This window comes from Cyprinus carpio, chromosome B8 (assembly GCF_018340385.1).
Source record: "Cyprinus carpio isolate SPL01 chromosome B8, ASM1834038v1, whole genome shotgun sequence".
Classification (NCBI taxonomy): domain Eukaryota; kingdom Metazoa; phylum Chordata; class Actinopteri; order Cypriniformes; family Cyprinidae; genus Cyprinus; species Cyprinus carpio.
Window position 1 is genome coordinate 6,081,878 of NC_056604.1, and position 20,083 is coordinate 6,101,960.

Sequence of the window (20,083 nt, forward strand, 5' to 3'; positions counted from 1 at the left end):
TGTGGGAGAGCTCTCATAAACAGACTGTGAAGCTTGTTTATTTTAACAGTCTCTGACGTAAAACAAGCTGGCGAAAGTAGCTACTGTGTTCCATGTTGCTTTAAGACATCATCTAAGGATTTGTTGTGCTGTTTTGTGACAGGTGCATGAAGGGAACAGCCATACTTGGAGTCCAGGTGGCTACGGTTCTGAGATCTCCATTTGAAAATCTTCTTAGCCTCTTGTGAGATTGAGTAGCCACTTGAAGCTCGAAGAAAGAAAAGAAAAATTAAAGGCAAGAGTCTTGAAAGTGCATGAAAAGGAGGGAGAATGCCTTCAAATGAAAGAATGGATGGAGTAGAAGAGAAATAGTCTTCTTGCTAACTTCAAAAAGCCTCATCACAGACTAATAAAAATTTGAAACTGCACAGCGCAGCAACAAATCAGTATTCTCCGGCAGAGCCTGCAAGAAATGGCCAAGAAGGTTAACCCTTTAAATGGCTGAACTGATTGTTTGAACAGCCACAATCTGCAAACAAAAGACTTGAGCTGAGGAATTTGAATGGGTCATTTCAGAATCGTTTTTGATATATGGAGATCCTGAGATTCAAATGGCTTTGACACTCTGACAGCCCCAAATTTTTAGTAGCAGATAATGAAAACATTCGCCTACTTCCATTTACCTCGCAGTGTTCCTTCTTAGCTTATTAAATGTACAGACAAGGCAAGGAACTAGTCTGAGATCCTCAGCTCGGATGATTAGTTTGGAAAAACTCTTTCTGGTCCAAAAAGGTTCAGAAAAGCTTCTCAGGTCTGACTGGTGCTCTCCCCATTGTCATATTTGATTCATTAGCAACGCTTAGCCTCCAAATTAAACATGGCTGCTGGAGTGGCAACATGGCTACCATTTGCCAGGGCAGCGGCCGTCGGCTGGCTTCCTCTGGCCAAGAAAACCATGCCCAAACCGCCCGTTGACAAAAAGAGCCGCAACGACGAGATCCTGTTCGTAAACGTGAGCGGGCTCCGCTTCCAGACATGGAAAAACACGCTGGACCGCTATCCCGACACTCTGCTGGGCAGCTCGGAAAAGGAGTTTTTCTACAACGAGGACACTCAGGAGTATTTCTTCGACAGGGACCCGGAGATGTTTCGCCACATTTTGAACTTCTACCGAACCGGCAAGCTTCACTACCCAAGGCAGGAGTGCATTCAGGCCTTCGACGAGGAGCTGGCGTTTTACGGCATCGTGCCGGACATTATCGGCGACTGCTGCATGGAAGAGTACAGGGACCGCAAGAAAGAGAACCAGGAACGTTTGGCTGAGGACACGGAGGCTGAGAATGCGACAGATACTCCACTTCCGCCACACAGCACATCTCGGGAACGTTTGTGGCGTGCCTTTGAAAACCCCCACACAAGCACCATGGCTCTCGTTTTCTACTACGTCACGGGTTTCTTCATCGCCGTCTCGGTCATAGCGAACGTGGTGGAAACCGTCCCCTGCCGACCCCCCAAAGGCAGCAAGAAAGACTTGCCATGCGGCGAGAAGTACACGCTGGCATTTTTTTGCATGGACACTGCCTGCGTCCTCATCTTCACATTCGAGTACCTCATGAGGCTTTTTGCCGCACCCAGCCGCTGCAAATTCATGCGCTCGGTCATGAGCGTCATCGACGTTGTTGCCATCATGCCCTACTACATCGGCCTGGTTATGCCTGAGAACGAGGACGTGAGTGGCGCATTCGTCACGTTGAGGGTTTTCCGCGTCTTCCGGATCTTCAAGTTCTCGCGTCATTCTCAGGGCCTGCGGATCCTGGGTTATACTCTGAAGAGTTGTGCGTCTGAGTTGGGCTTCCTCCTGTTTTCTCTCACCATGGCCATCATAATATTTGCCACAGTCATGTTCTACGCCGAGAAAGGCACCAAGGGAACCAACTTCACCAGCATCCCAGCCTCCTTCTGGTACACCATAGTCACCATGACAACACTTGGGTAAGTCCATTCCCTTCTATCTGCAGCTCGTGATGTTTTGAATATGCAACAGATTGTTTTTCTATATGCAGAGAGGTTTTCTACGACTGTCAACTGGTGTTTGTTTGGACTGCAGTGAAACTGGTTCCATGGTAGCATTTAAAAAGCTAAGGAAGGCGTAGATGAGGTCCATTAAGAACTTTCTGGAAAATTCCCATGTGATCCAAACCACTTACAGCTTCATTGCACATTAATGATGCTGACAATGTTCTTATATAGAAGTTCAAATGAAACCTTTGCAGTGAAGAATGAGTTTGAATATGAACATGGTTTTGTCGTAAAGTTATAGCTATAGCGTAAGCTATTGTTTTTTTGTTGTTGTTGTTTTTTTTGGATTTTTCGATGTATGATTGATTTTATTTTTATTTTTCAGTTTTATTTTAGATTTTAGTTGTTAATTTCACTGTGTATTCAGATGCATATATATAATAGATATATATATATATATATATATATATATATATATATATATATATATATATATATATATATATATATATATATATATATAATGAAATGAAAGAATTCAAATGAAAATTAAATATAATTACTGTGTTTTATTATTATATCTAAATAGTAAATAAATAAAATAAACACTAATTTATATTATTGAATTATTTTATAATATTAATATTATTATTTCTATGATTTTTTATTTGTGTAAATTTCTTCTTGCTTAAATTTAAGACACCTGCCTATATGTTAAAAAAATGCAAGGTCAGAGAAACTTAAATCATCCCAGGTACAAAACCAGTATATGTGCCTTTGATTTCACCAGTTATAACCTAAAACCTCTTTTATGGTTCTCATAAAACTGAGCTGTGAATGAGTAATGCGCTGTTTCTGCACAATAGTCTTTAGCCACATCTCTGGCCATTGGTTTGCTGTCAGGCTTTAGGGAAGCAGAAATGACAGAGTCCAGTTTTCTCTTGTTCATTGATACAGTTTAATCCCTCAGAGTGATAGATGAAGAGTGGAACGCTGTGACACTATGCTCCAGAGCGGAGGATGAGGAGGATAGATGAAGCTTAATCATTTTATGTGTGTGTTTCTTCTAAAACTTTTTCCTGAAACATTTGGCTGTTTTGCAAAATATCTCAATATGGTTTCTTTTTTTCCATGTTGTTGTTGGGTAGAAAACACCCACACAGATGCAATGAGAATAATTCAGATGTTGCACAGTACTGTGATGCAGATTATAGCACATGTAGGCTGTTTCCAATGTCATAGTATCATACAGTTTTACTATTTTTGTTCAGTATGTAGTAAGTATACTGCACAAAGTGTGATAGTTTTCTGTATGCATTTGGCAAAAAGTGTGGTATATAACCATAGCACACTGTGAAATAATGTACAATGTAATGTGCTCGATTTGACCTTCCATTTCAAGTGTTATGAATAAACTGGCAGCAATATCTATTCATTTGTTTTGTTTTCAAACAGATTTCCCTAAACACTAATGCCAGTGGTTGAGCCAATAATCAGGTTCTGGAAATAAAATCTCCCTTCCTTAGCTTATAAAAACACTTCTATTGAAGCCATCAGTCAGTGTAACTTCAATTTAATGTAAGTTTTGTATTTAAAAGTTTGAATTTAATTGCCGAAATTCCAGGTGAAGACTTCTAATGTGCAACCTAAATTCTACCTATGCATCATATAATACAATAAAAATCTATCTATCTATCTATCTATCTATCTATCTATCTATCTATCTATCTATCTATCTATCTATCTATCTATCTATCTATCTATCTATCTATCTATCTATCTATCTATCTATCTATCTATCCATCTATCCATCTATGCATCCATCCATCCATCTATATAGTCAGTGACTAATATTAAAATGACTGAACTATCAACATGTTTAAATCAAAGTTTATAATGTTATGAGTCACACCTTCAGATTGATTCATGACTTTTTATTCTTTATTAAAGAGCTTTTCAGAATGCCTATGGAGAAAATGTATTGGAAAAATCAGTCTGACGGTTGCACTTTGTATCATAGTGACTTGGGGGTTATGATCCAAACTCATATTTGTAATGTATATTGTTGCATACTGCATATGGTTTCACATACTTTTTTTAGTTGCAGCCAGTATAAGTTGGACACTTTGATACATGGCATTGTTGTAAATTTGGTGCAACTACATTTCTGTTGCTCTTGGTTAGAGGAAAAATGATGGTTTGTAACAACAGTGGACAGGTTTAGATATCAGATTCACATTAGTGTTAATGACAATCTTCCTGTGCGTTATGCAAATGTAGGAAATAGCACCATATTATTCATAATATCTGAGCTTATCGTGCAAATGTCAGGAGCTGCGTATTAACACTCTTTATACATTAATCTTTGGTAAGATGGTAAGAACCATATCTGAGCAGGGTTATTGCAATCTAGAAGTCTACATATTTTATATAAAACTAGGGGTGCACGGTAAATATCGGCCAATAATTAATGCACATCTCATCAGTAAAGCCGGTTTTCTAATCAGCGGTAAATTCCATCAGGTGAGTGATTTCGCTGATAATGAACGTGGATTTGCGCAGCTTGTCAGTTAACAACAGCTCTGTGTAGTAACAGCTGCTCTATGTGAAATGACGCACCTGATGGGATTTACCGCAGATTAGAGAACCGGGTTTACTGACGTGATGTGCATTAATTAAATATATACAATATAATTTAATTAAATATATACGATACATACGATATATACGATAATTATCGTGCACCCCTATATAAAACTGTGTATTGAACTGTGTGTATAATATGATCTCTTCCACTTAAATGTATAATCTGTATTATATTATTATATTTTCCCACTTCATGAAGAGCAGCTCCCAAACAGATGGTTCTCATTAATGTTAGAGGTTCAGATGTTTAATCTAACAGTATCATTGTTTCAGTCTATCTGTATATATGCCATCTAGAAGCCATCTTTAATGTGCTTATTACTACTAATAAGCACATTATAGAAGGAGAATAAGTCTGTGATGCCATCCTGCAACTTTAAAACCTAATCAGTGACATTTCATCCTCAAACTAATTAATTTTACATAGACCCAGCTATGTGACCATTGTATAGTCTCCAAAGAAAATCAAATCTGGAAGCAGTCATGTTGGAACAGCAAAAGTAATGTTCAGTTTTCAAATTCAGTACTTTCTGTTTGCATTTACATGTTAATATGCATGAAAAACAAAGCAAAGAGAAGTATGGCATTATAAACCCTTTAAGCATATTTTCCAAATATAATTATGCACTTCTGTGGTTTGGAAATCCTGGGCAATGAAAAAGCAAATAACTCCATCAGGTTGCATGCTTCAGCGTGCTTATTAATGATGGTTTGAATTGAATAAATGAATATATTTGTGGCTGTTCAGTACAGAGATCACCTGATGCATTAATGTTTTATTCTGGGTTGGGTTGACTGGCCATGTTCCCTCTGGAGGAGCCGGATAAATGCTCTGCTTTAGCCTTACTGTGCAGAAAGAAATGCACGTGTGCAGATCAAAGGAGCAAGCAAAGACACTTAGCGAGTGCAAGATTCGATTGGTCGGTCTGTGGCGGCAGCCGAGTGGAATTCACATTACCAGGACTTAATATCCAACTTTACACTTCCTCTCCTTTGACCTTGACAGGGCAGCGTTTGGAGCAGGAGCTGCTGAATTAAGATGTCTGCTTCATTCCATTTAGATACTGTGTTAAATGTTTAATGCACCCTCTAAGTTTTTATTTAATACAACCTGGGAGAAAGCAGGATACAGTAGCCCAGTGTAAGACATTACGGAAGCTGCTCTTAAATGAGGTGATCTTGGCAAAAGGAGTTACCTTGACTGCTTTGAGTTAAAAATGTGAGGAAGTGAAGAGGAAATGTAATTTGAATTGAGTTGGCAAACAGAATGCAGAATTGCAATTTGAATTTGACACAAATTTGGGAAGTATAATTAAAATAAATTGAAATTCAAAGGAATGAATAGATGGTGACTGTCGTTTTCCATTTAAATGAATTGAGTGTTGAGGTGAAAGTTATTTATTAATTTTTTTTAAATTAAAACAGCTGAAAATTGAATATTTATAGATTAGATGATGGACAGATTGATGGATAGATTGAAGATATTTAGGCAGACAGACAGATGGATAGATAGATCCTATTCTTGTCATTCCAATTCAACGTTATTCAATTAATTAATTAATTAATTATCTTGCTTATACTGAGATTAATAACTATATATAATATTTATTTTTGGCCTTTCATTTTAAGGAAAGTGGAGTGTAGACAAAATAGGAAAATGGTATTGGGACATGACCCAGGTCAAACTTAAACCTGGGTCCCTGTGGGCGAGCGGCTCTTATGTCCTAACATGTGCACAGTGCACTGTACTGCAGCGCAGACTCTAACCGTTATATTTTTCTGCACTGAATATATAGTGTATTTAAACATTTACATTTTTTTTTTTAATTATTGCTTTCAAAGAGCATATTAGGGAAGATATGGAATTGCATTTTTTTTTTCAATAAAATATAGGAAATAAAATCTGTGTAATCCAAAGAAAGATTTACAGATTAATTGGTTCTCAAATGAGTTTCAATCCTACACTTTACGGTACAACCCCAGTACTCCTTACAAATTTTAATAGTTGTTTTATTTTAGTAAAGTGTAGTAACCACGTTTTTTGGCGTACTGATTACTTTTAGCGTAACCAGTTTTACTACAAATACCATGGTTAAACTACGGTTAGTGTAGCAAAACCATGGTTAATTTGTGGTTACCATGTTTTAATTACTGTAACCTTGGTTTTTTAATTTATTTTTTTATTTGCAGTAAAACCATGGTTAATTTTCATATGGGACATTTGTTAATTGTTCTTTGCTTGTTTTAGCATTTATCAATAACAGATCTGATGGGCTGTTCAAAATATTTCCAGTCGGGGAGTAACGTTAATCTGTCCCTTTACAAGAGGACAAAACTTGTTGTCCCAGAGCGTCAGTGTCCCTCTCTAGAGTCCACACTCACCATCTGCTGTTGGCTTATGTAAGTGTCTTGTGGGAAAAGCGTTGTCCTTGAACAATGCTAGACCCAAGAGACCTCACAGTAGCCGTGCTAAGCACTAATGTCTGTGACAGAAACCACTCAACTTATCACTTCATTGAAGCTGTCAGGCTGCATGATGGGATTGGTCCTCTTATTTTATTAATTTATTTATTTTTCTCCTCAGACTGATGATCTGTCAGAATTATGTATTAGTGATGTAATGTGGTTCTGGTCTTGGTTCAGTTCACATAATTTATCTCGTGCTGGAGGCAGCGGGAACCACATGCATTTTTTTTTTTTTTTTTTGGTGTGTAAAGGTTGACCGTGATTGGCTGGGGGATTTGACTGTGGCATAAGAGATAATGCTGGCTGAGAACAGATTGAAATCCGGTGTGGATATGGTGCAGATCAATGAAAGATTTCTGATTTCTACTCTTTTTAACATGATGGGTCAGATACTTTTATAAGTGTGAATCTTGAAAATACCATACCCTAGCAACCATCCAGAACACCTTAGATACCACATATTAACACACTAAAAGCTAAAAAAAACATCCAAAACACCTTATCAACTGCATCACACACACACACACACACACACACACACACACACACACACACACACACACACACACACACACACACACACACACAAACAAATCAAGCAAAAACTTAGAAACAAAAAAGTACAAAAACATAGAAGTAATTGTTTGGGTTTCAGTTTTTGTTGTGGTATATATTTTTGGTATAAAGGGGTGACATAGTGGTGAAGTTTTTATATTGGTTCTTAATGTTTCTAAGGTTGGTTACATGTCTATCTGGTGTTTTTAATATGCTTAAACACAAACCATGTGCAAATTCATCAGTCAGCCTTGCCAAGTATTTTCTCCTTAAAACTGCAGTTTACCACAATCTCAAAAACACAGTTTTCTGTTTGTAACCAATCACATCAACATACAGAACGGGGCTTTTCATATCTTATGTGTTTTTGCAGCATTGAGTACTATAGCCAATCACAGACATGTCTGTTGATATCTTGAACACAATGGCTATTCAGAGGTACTGTACGTGTTTAAGTTAGTTAGAATAAACTCTGCACTCAGATCGCTGGAGTTTTGCTCAGTGCTGAATTCTGCACTCACGGATCCTCTCATTATAACAGACAAGTTGTAGACGCAATGTAAACAAGAGATTCATTGTGCAGTGTACAACTTCATTGATTATAATGGAATGAGACTGCGATGAACTAAGACGAGTGATCACTTTTTTAGTGATTATAAGGAGAGCGCTCTTTGTACACTTTCTAAGCTAAAATCCATTCAGAATTTGAATACATTCACTCAGGGATTCATTCTCGAAAATGTAACGAATGACACAGTGATTACCATTAATTTGCAATTGCCACTACCATTGTGTAGTGTTTACTACTGCGCCTATGTGTTGTACCAGATTTGATGTCAGTGATGCCACACTGCACTGATTTTCACATCGTGCATTGAATATGCAGAAATGCAAATGAGATTTGAGAAGTTCAGCGGAAGGGAAGATTTTAAGTAAATGATGACTTTTGGGTTCCTTCCTCACACAACTATGGCTTGAGAAGGCTTGGTCTTAGACTGTTGCTTTTTGGACAGTATTCTTCTGTATTCTTTCAGTATGTTGTTTAACATCTGCTTTTGTGTTTTGCAGAAAAATCTATGTGAGGATGATGACTAAATGATAACAGAATTTTCATTTTTGGCTGATCTCTAACTTTAACTTAATTCCTCCAAAGATAAGTCTGTTGACCTTTTCGTTGACAGCTGGCACATTGTGTGTTTTATAATTTAGTGCAATGTCACATACTGATGGTTGTTTAAGTAAATTTATTCTGCCATTTAATCAAAGCAAACCAACTTCCTCCCTGCAAATGAATTTGAACTCCTCTGATCTGGAATAAAACCAATATCATCAGCTGTCTGTGGTCTTTCCGTCTGTAATTATGGTCTGCCTGTCAGGAGTCTCAGGCTGTCTGACTTGTAGAGATTGCTCTTAAAAGCACAAGCAGTGTCTCAAATGTTCTGCCAATTCCACCACACTTCCAGGTACTGCTGAAGAAGTGATCAAGGTTAGATACTGTACGCTTTTAATGGCACAGTCTTTGTGTGATGTGTGTGGTTTCTGGATAAAAGTGTTTGGCTGCATGACTGTAAATATAACAGTTTGAATATTTGCAAAAGCTAACAAATGCACAATTGAGTAAGTCACCAAGTCCATCTGTTTTCTAGCCACCCATCTAGAAATATTTTGCCATTTTGTATGTCATTTTATACTGTTTGTCTGTGATTCATAGACTCTAAGGCTATTTTTCCTACTGCCAATCCAATTTAGTCATCAGATCGGATCTTTAGGACTGCACTGTCATTTGCAGTCAGTTAAAATCAGTGCAGTTAATATGCATTTTTTATTTTAGAATTTCTTTATCTTTATATATATACCATTTTTTATATATTAATTTAATTGTGTTATTTATATTTTTCATTAATATTTAGTAATTCATTTTTTATCTTAAGACTAATCAGATTTGATACAAAAACTCCAAAAAAGTCATATTTTTATGATGATGATTGTAATTACAGCAACATTTGAATTATGTATATTTATTTTTTTATTTTATATTGTTATTTATTTATCTCTCTCTTCAGACTAATCATATTTTGAGTTAGACACTCCAAAGATGATTTTTTTTTCTGCCTGCCTGAACAAAGCTTAAAGGACTTGTATTGAACGCTGTAGTTCACACTCATGCTGGCTTCCTGACAGCTCTCAGGGTCCAGACAATAACAGGCAATTCATAATCTTACAGGGAAAAGAGATCACACCTGGATTGGCTGCAGATAAAGAGATTTGTTGAGGTCTAGAGAGTCATATGGTGCTGTATGATGGATTAGAGTGAAAAAGCCTCTCAGCAGTATCCCATGTTGATTATTCAACATTTCATTCAGATGTTTAAAATGATATACAACTTTACAGCATAAGGAATAATGATTCAATGAAATTTAGAGGTCTGATTTTACTTTGCCTATGAGGTTGCAGGTTATCACATACACGAGAACAGAAAATTAAATGTCAAAATGTCATGTGTAAAAATCGTATTTATTGTGGGGAGACAGCAGAGGTAATGACACAAATGCAGATATCCTTGGCAGAAAGGTGCTGAGCATGTATTATCCTTCTAGTTTAGTAAATCATAGGATAAGGGTCAGTGGTCATGAAGAGGGAGATATTTTAAATCCTTTTGACAGTGATAATAATAGCGGGCCCAGGACAGAGCCATGAGGCACTTCCATCAGAACTAGCTTTGTGTTGTAATACTAGGATTGAACGATAGCTTAAATAGAGGTTCCCATTGCCTTTCACATGTTTTATGAAGGACAAGGGATGATGGAGGACTTTCTGAGTCATAGATTTATAGCTGACACATGATTCAGAAGGTTAACTCACAATCAGGAAATCCATCTCTTTGAATTTACAAGATAATTCTCATCAAACACATCTATGAATGTAGAGGTTGGTTATGGTTACAGTGACCTAGCTCAATCTTCACAAGTATATAAACCATTCAAACTGTCATACAGAGAGGCATTGCTTAATCAAAGTGTTCATAAGTAATGATAGCTCTGTGCACAATTCATCTTCATGGTGCCGTTGCAAAAACGCACCCTCCCATTCTCCAGCGCTCCTGACATGATTTGGCCAACTTACACCTCCCTCCTATCCAAAAATAATCGTAGCTGCTCAGTCAGGTGGCCCCTGGCTGTGGTCCTTTTGTGTGCATGAGCCTGACCCATTTACCGCCTTTGTGGAGAAAATTGACAAAGCTGACATCATTTCCTTGCTTGTGCCTCTCGGCGAGGTCCACACCTTTCCCACAGGAGCTTGAGAGAAAGGGAAGACTGCGGCACTAGACTGAAGTGCAGGCACTGTGGAAGCAGCTAGTGCAGAATGCTGTTGCTTTGATAGCACTTTGCATGTCCGTCTGTTGTCATGTTTGGTTCTTAATGAACTACTTACCTTCCAAGCAGGACTTAATGTGTCATTGTGCTGACAGATATGTATTAGTAATGACAAACTTTCACTAAAGGGGTCGTATCATAAATAATCAAATTTACAATTATTTTGAGATGATAAAAAAAATTGATGTACTTTGAAATATAGTTCAGTGAAAACTGCTTTCAGCAATCAAAAATTCCTCTTTGGTCTAAAAAGAGCATTTATTTAAAACAAGCTGAAAAAGTGACTCGTTCTGATTTGGTTTTATTTCCATTTTAATTTAGAAATAAAACCACTAGCACTAATACTACTACTATTACTACTAAAAAAAAATTATTATTAATATTATTTTTTTGTAATAGGAAAAATAATAATAAAAATGTTATTTCTAAAATAAATATTAGTTTTATTGTAAGTTTAATTATTATTTTAAAAATGTGATGTACTATGAAATATTTTTCAGTAGAAATACAGAAAACTTGGCATTTATTTAGAGCATTTATTGAAACTAGGCGAAAATCACTTGTTTTGATCTAAATTTAATTTTAAATTAAAATAGATCTAATAACAATAATAAACTCAAACTATATTAAAAACATTATTATTATTATTATTATTATTATTGCTGTTGTTATGATAAGGACAGTAATGATTAATAATAGTAATAATACAACAGAAGAATAACAAATAATTTTTAATATATATATATTTTTAATATTATGAATTATTAAATAGGTTTGTTTTAGTTGTCTTTTATGAATATATATATATATATATATTACATGTATTCTTGACAGAATACATGGATAATTGTCTCACTGAGAGATGCAGATGACTTCCTGTGTTTTTCTGTTGTAAATTGTTTTTGTCACACAGCATGAATTATCACGACACAAGTGAATCATTCCATTCTGAATCAGAAATTAAATGCAAACTAAAGATTTTAAACTCTTAAATGGATAGGTCACCCAATTTTTTTTTTCATTTTTTTTTTCAAATTCTTTTGGAATGACATGAGCGTAAATGATGACAGAATTTTCATTTTTGTGTGAGCTATACCTTTAAAGTTTTAACAACAAAAATCCTATACGTTTCATGTTTAAAGTTGTTCATTTACTGGGAGCAAGAAGCATCCCATGAATTATCATCATTGTGCCCTTGAGGAAGGCACTTAACCCCAGGTTACTCCAGGGGGATTGTCCTTTTTATAGGGGGATGTCAAATTCATTTTAGGTCAAGAGCTGGATAGGAAAAAAATCATCACTTTATGTGGGCCAATTTTTTAGGACTAAAAAAATTACACTATGGAAGACATTTTAAGGCTCTGGTTGTCTGGCCATGTTCTATTCTATTCTATTCTATTCTATTCTATTCTATTCTATTCTAATACAGTATTTAAAATTTTTATTTATTTTATTTTATAATAATTTATTTTTATAAAGTCCAGTCTGGTCTAGTCTGGTCTGGTCTATAAGCAAGCCCAATGTTCAACTGCCCCTCCCGTTTCTGTTCCTACTTTTTCTCTCATTATTAACTAGTTAGGGCTTATATACACAGTCATTCATTTTCTCTCTGATAGTTAATCACATTAATCATCTAGAGAACTGTTCATTGTTCATTATGCTTTGATTTATAGCCCACTAAACATGTCCAGTTCTGGAGGGAAAACTCAGAGCTCAATGTCACCTATAAGAGAGGCACCTTTACATTGACTTTAATATGGTTTTTAATGTACGTTTGGGCATTTCAATAAAATGTAATGGTATAAAATAGTATAATTTTATAAGAAGCCAAAAATAATATATATATATATATATATATATATTATATATTTTTTTATTATAATACAGTACAGGGCTAGTTGTCTCAGGAAGGTTTTGAATGAAAATATTTTTTATAAAGAATATGTTTGGGCAAGTGCACGTTTATCTTTTATATGTTGTAATTTGAATGAATACATTTCTGCTGACCAAAAGATTTTGATATTTTAGTAAATTTCAAATTTTTGCTGTTTCATCATTTTTCATTTTGCTCTTAAATTGCTTTCACTAAAGAAAAAAACACACCTTTAACTTAACTCAAGTTTTGCTGCTGCTTTAAAAAAAATTTTTTATTTCAACTTAAATTACATGAGACTGAAAAAAAACTAGCTAAATAAAATTAAAGAATGAAATAGAAATGATTGAATTGATTTGATTATTTGAAGTAATGGAAAAACATGATGAAAACTTACCGATCATGTCATTTTTACAATCTTGTTTTATAATTATTTTATTGTTTAATTTTGATGGAAACTTTACAACAGGCTGTTTAATGACAACTTACCCCATTAAGTGAAAAAAAAAAAATCTGTGTATCAGATTTACTGTAAATTAAACTGAAATAACTTTTTGGAGAGAAAAAAAAAGACATTGAAAAATAACCCCACACTGAGAAATATTCACTAGAGTGAAAAAGTGTGACAACCAGACCTGGTCTCCTCTATATCATAACACCAGCAGCCATATTTTTGGGGACAAAGTTATTAGTGTTGACCTGATTATGCAACAATGTGTTATGAATTAAATATACCTTGAGACATTTATATATTTGCTATTTAGGTCTCATGAGCTACAGGGTATTAGAAAAGAGACAAAGTGCTTCTACATGTTCACTTCATCAGCTTTAAAATGAGGTGCACTTTATCATTCTATCCCAAGAGCTCTCATTGTGTTCCAGAAAGAGCAGACATCATGATTTTTTTATATTTTTTCCGATCTTTGCGTAGGAACATGGATTATCTGAGTTTAAACTGTTCATTTTCAGAGGTCTAACACGCTAATAATACTTAAGAGCTGAGTCTAAAAGGCAGGTTGAGCTCTGGTCGCATGTGTGCAGTCCACAGATCTTTAATTAGACGTTTCTACAGCTTCCAATGTGGAGTCAAATTAAGTCCCTGCCATTTCCCCTCATCCCAGAGACCATTATCACCTTTCTGCATGATTGGGAAAGACTTTCATTTACAGCCTCAGCTCTATCTGACAGTAATCATGATGAATGGCAGCCGTGCAACCTTTCTTATTTTGAGCACTTGTATGACTGGGCTGGACTGTGTTCCTGTGATCCTGACCAGCCACTGCAGCTTTAATTTAAAGTGTTGATGCATATGCTTGACTGTCTGCACATAACCAACATTTGAGCTTGAAGAAACCTGACAGATCCATACACCGACACAACAATCCTTTTCAGTTTGGCTTATATGCTCTCTTTAGGTCCCATTATAGCTTTCTATATCAGAAAACAGCTGTATTGTAAATTTTTGTAGCATTTTTCTCCAGATATAATTTTCTTTTTATTTACTGCCTCTAAACCTCAAGCAAATAGTTCCCCCCAAAATGAACATTTGCTAAAAATGTACTCTCCCTCAAGCCAACCAGGATTTGGGTTTGAAGTTAAAAAGTCTTAAAGACAGATTTGTTAATTACATACACACAGCTTGTAGATTGCTTGTGGATTATTGCGATGGTTTTATCATCTGTTTGGCACTCATTCTGATGGCACCCATTCACTGCAGATTTAATCCCATTGTTGAGCAAGTGATATAATGCTGAATGTCTCCAAATTTGTTCTCATGAAGAAACAAACTCATCTACATCCCAATTATCAGGGTTGGGAGATGCATCGTTCAAAGCTTCAAAGCTTTTGAATAAAACAACTCAACAAACCTAACTTTTAATAGTTAAATTCTGCTTTTTATATTTTTGGCATTTTATATTTTTACCTTTTAAATCCTTATTACATTTTTACTGTTTTATAATGGTAAATTCCTATTGTGATTACTTACCCCATAGAGTTTGACAACGTACTTTACTACTGGGGCATGTTGTCACAAATGATCCATGTGTGTTAAATTAATTTTTATTTTAATTTTTTTTTAGTAGTTTTGTGTAAAAAAGACTTTAAGATATTTGCATATAATTGGATTAATTGAATCAGTTCAATTTGTACAACCTTGGAAACACAATGTGAGTTGCATTGCTGTTTTGCACAAACTCACACTGCAGTCTGAAACTGCTTTTTTTGTGCTACTGTACCTTTAAGATATCTGTGGGTAGCTATATGTCTCTTTACATGTGACAAATAATCAAGTTCCTGAAAAAGCATTGTAGCGAATCAGCTCAAATGGGGAATATGATTAATTAATCATAACTAGTTATAATTAATTATAAATATTTAGAAGATCTGCTGAAAGTATTCACTTGACAGCTCAGTGTCAACTCTGTGTCGATTCTAAGAATGTTACTTTCCTGTTTAAGGAAAACAACTTTCTTACTGTACAATACTACTCAGAGCATGTAGTTAAAATTTGCATGATTAGGGACTCCAGTTATGAGCAAACAATGAACAAGTGTGATACAAGTAAGACTTTATTAACTACATAAACTTAAACTAGTCTAACATACACATACACACACACACGCATACAGTAGGCATAGGAAAAAGGGTTAAAGCTTAAGCAGTAAAGAGTAGAGAAATAAAAACATGAAGCTATGTTATCTTTTGATATTCAGCAGATCTACAGCCTGGAGGAAACATCAGTTTCTTAGTTTAAACACACCTTTGTAAAAGGTGCAAATGACACTTAATGCATCAATTAATAAGACTTAGTTTGATATTTGCACGTCTCGCCTGTTTGAAATAGAGTCCTGATGCTCTTTGGGGCTCCAGTAGGTTGGCTGAAGTTAGGTGATGAGAAAGAACCATTTTTGAGTCAGAGGATCTTGATGAATGGAAAGTCAAAGCCGAAGGCCTGGCGCAGACTTAAAGGTTGCAGAAGAGTTTCTAGCTCACATCCTCATTTCCTTTCCATCCTTATCCACCGGATCTAACAGAACTTCGACTGCCTGAGCTAAGTGTTGGGGCCCACCTGGCATGCCCGCACCAGCTCAGGTTCTCCACACGGACACAGAAGACTTAGCAGAAGAAGAAGAAGAACCTGGGCGGAACTGTACATGAGCCTTTTAAAGTCTGAGATGGTTCACGCCTCTCAGGATGGGCTTGTCCAATGAGAAAGGCTGAAATTTCAAGCGGGAGTTTGGAAATACTGGGGAGTTTTACAACCCTTTGTCTGAGAGCATGGCAATTTGCAAAATGGAACTCGAGTTGGGGGGTGATGCAAAAATTACTAAAGGTTCTTAGAACACTAATATGTTGCATAGGTATAAACATATACACCCTCGTTTAGATCATCAGAAGATGAATTCATAGATACTAAACATGATAAGATTACATAAACGAGTGGTTCTATCATAAGCATGCATAAAACAGTCAAATTCAACAGACAATATACAAGAACAGCAATAATATACACAATGACCTGAAGGATATGTGTGTTCATTCAAAGAGAGGTTTTCTTATGAACTTAGAGAAGAGTCCCTTTTTATGGGCATTATGTGTCTGTTTTATGTTGTTTTGGGGTATTGGTTGATTTTTGTTTTTTCCTTTTTGCTTTGAGACTTGTGTTTTGTGTTATTTTGTATTTTGTTTTTGTTTGAACAGAGGTCTGTTCTGCCTTTTTGAGGGGTTAGTTGCATTTCGGGGGAAGGGTCCATACTTGACCCTTTGGTTAGATGAGGGGGCGTTAGATATTATTTGTTAAATATAACAAATAGTTGTGTGTCTGATTGGTCCAAATGCTACATAACTGATGATCGTAGGCTGTGACATAATATTTTATGTGGTTTCCATAAATGAGAATAGACTGAGAGCTTTGTTCAAGAGAAACATATTCAGTTTGTATGTACACCACAAACTATGCAAATTTAAATGTCAGTGTGGAATAGATTACTGTGTAATCACATCATGGTCTGTTCAATCTAAATTAAGGTCTTGTGAATATAATTTAATCATAAACATGTTCCTCTTGACCTGTACCTTTGGCCATCTCTTTGCATTCCAGATGGTCAGAATTGGAAACAGATTTCCAGAAATGAAACTTTGGATATGTTTGTGCTCTTGGCTCATAAACTGAAGCACTGAGATTAGACTTAAGTACAACATATGGATGATACAGATGCCGTAGCTGATCTTGTGTGGCTTTTTATTGGGCAGGTGGTGTAAACAATCAACTATCAGGGGCTGAAGGAGAAACATGATTTCCCAATCCATTCTCTTGCAACTTTTATGTACTTCCCATTAATAAGTCATTACAAAATATTGCATGTACTTGATGAGGTAATGCTTAAACCCAAGAGGCAGCTTTGCATTCATTGAGTTTCTGTGAAGCCAATGTTCAAATGTGCGATTTCATTGTGTTGTTGAACTCATTGATCGTTTCTGTCATATCATTTCTAAGCAATGTTTTCTGTAGTTAATATGTAAAGTACTAGTAGGGCGGGACTGGTAAATTTTGTAGATTTTCTTTTTAAAGTTAAATGAGCAATATAAATACATTTATTATATATTATTCTATATCATTTATATTAAAGAGCTGCATTTATTTAAAATAGAAATCTTTTGTAACAATATACACTACCGTTCAAATGTTTGAGGTCAGTAAAATTATTTTTTGAAAGAAATTAATACTTTTATTAAGCATAGTGATAGTAAAGACTTGAATAAATGCTGTTCTTTTAACTGTTCTCTATCTATCTATCTATCTATCTATCTATCTATCTATCTATCTATCTATCTATCTATCTATCTATCTATCTATCTATCTATCTATCTATCTATCTATCTATCTATCTATCTATCTATCTATCTATCTATCTATCTATCTATCTATCTATATTAGAAATAGTCTTTTCACAACATTTCCTCAAATGCTTGGTTACTTTGGCTTTTGTCTCTCTCTAGGAGTTCAAGCTCCTTTTAGTTCAGCAGTTCTCTGGCCAACTCTTCAATAAAAGGACACTATTTCACTCAATTAAATTTATGTCCATTCTTATATTACAGATGGACGGAGGTCTGATGGTCTGATGACGAAATAGGGTATGATTTTTCATCTATTAAACTGAAACTGCAGGGTATGCTTTGTTACATTTTGGAAGTCTTTAGTCAACATGAAATCAGAACTTACCCTATTTACTTTAATACTTGTTCCCAGTCTTACTGTCGATATTTCATTGGTGCATTTTATTCCAACTAAATCTCAGTTTCTCAAGATAGGATGTTGCTTATCTGAAGGCACAATAGCACACGTATATTTGGATAAATTATCATGATCATCATTTAATTTTTAGTTTTATCAGTGCTTTTCACTACTGAATGAAATATATATAAAAAAGTTTTTTTTATTATCAAAACTTTACATCTTCTCCATCATATTGTCTTAGATTTTTCTTTAGTAAGCCTGTTGCATTTTGAGAGGTCATGCTGCCTTGGCTTAAATGGGGCCTGAGTCTGAAATCACATATTTTTTTTTTGATTGTTATTTTGGATAAGAAATTATTTTGCGGCTGGTAAAAGAGTATGTACTATGTAGTATGAATATGTGCAGTGTAAATATAATCTGGATGTGCTACAGTCGCCTTGTTGTCATTGCCACGTGACCCACCTGCGTCAGCTGCATCACTTCACCTTCACAAATACTGTCCCGTGGCCTCATGGGATAGTAAAGTACGTATGCACTTTTGTCATGTACTGTTTTCACCTACTATATAGTAGGGAATTATGCGATTTTGGATGCAGCCAGGGTGTCAGATGAAACACTGTTTATGTCAGGAACAGTACCATGATGCCTGATAGTATGCAGGGTTATCACAGTTAACTAAAACTAAAGCCATAAAAAGCATTTTTGTCTTTTGAAAAAGAAAAAAAAAACTTACCAAGGCAACATTTCTCATTAATTTTCTGACTGATGTAGGCCTACTAAAATGACAAAAATTTATAAAAGCTATATAGAAATAAAAAACTACTAAAAATTAGAAACAACAAAATGAGAAAATGTAAATATGTAAAATATTATTTTAATGATGCTAAAATAACACTTTGCCAATGTTTTTATGGTGCAGGTACTTGTTGTCGTTTAGATTTTCACTATATCATTTATACTATGACTATATTTCCATATCTCATAACCTAGTAGGTTTAAAATCACAGACTTGATGTTTTGTAGACTGCATAATAAAATCCTGGTTTTATCGAAGAGCACTTTTCTCCTGTTCCTGAGGCCTTTTTTTCTGTACAGGAATAAACCCCAGCTTTGTACTCTCTGTTTTCTACACAATATTTGCGAGCGGGTGGTCCGTTTAACCTGCCGCATATATATCTCACGGACGAGGCCTTTCAGCACACTGGCAGCATCAGTGTCGGCTTTCCATTTATGGAGGTCTGCTGGAAGTCAAGCCTATGATTAGTTCTGTTTGTTTAGCTTCAAAGCTTTGATAAAAAAGGAAAGAATGTGAAACGGCAGATGGATTCTAATTTGTGCTCTGTCAAATGTCTCAATAAGTGGACCGCAAGCAAAGATCAGAAACAGGAGACTGAATCTGGCCTGTAAGCTTTTATAGTAAGTTACTATTTAATGCATACAGAATCCAAAAATAATGACCTTGGGTGATTCTCCAGTCGTTTTCTGCTGATTTGACTTATTCCCTGATGGTTTATTGATGTTGTGGCCACAGAAGGAGCTAAATAAACCCAGTGTCTATTAATAGCTTTAATTTCTGTTGTTCTCCCTGTGAATAGATTAGGTTTCAGAGCAGAACTATCGTTTCTCACATTCTCAGGCGCGTTTGACGCCTCTCTCTGCTGCAGTCGTCTCAGCTGGAGTCTAATCTGCCTGATCACATGATGCACGAAAACCCATCAAAAACCTGTTTTTTAGAATCTGACATCTCCTTATAGCCGTATCCACATCCCCTTCCTGTCTGAAGCTCTCTGGTGAAACAATGTACAGTAGCTGTAATTTGTTGATATCTGGAGCCAAAATATACGTTTTTCCAGATTGGTTGTCTGTGAGAATGTTGTCCTGTTGTTACCTCGCCGTCGTTGTTGTATTGACTTATCAGTGTCTTTATAACAA

General features: G+C 35.5%; 1 protein-coding gene across 2 annotated transcripts in view; it reads left to right on the plus strand.

Moving 5' to 3' along the window:
- Nucleotides 1–20,083, plus strand: part of LOC109101196 (potassium voltage-gated channel subfamily D member 1-like) — a 61,993-nt gene that overhangs the window by 1,105 nt on the left and 40,805 nt on the right. For both annotated transcript variants that reach the window (XM_042729361.1, XM_042729362.1), the window contains exon 2: nt 143–1,971. In XM_042729361.1, the coding sequence (XP_042585295.1) occupies nt 857–1,971 (1,115 nt within the window). In that variant the 5' untranslated portion in view covers nt 143–856. The remainder of the gene's footprint in view (nt 1–142; nt 1,972–20,083) is intronic.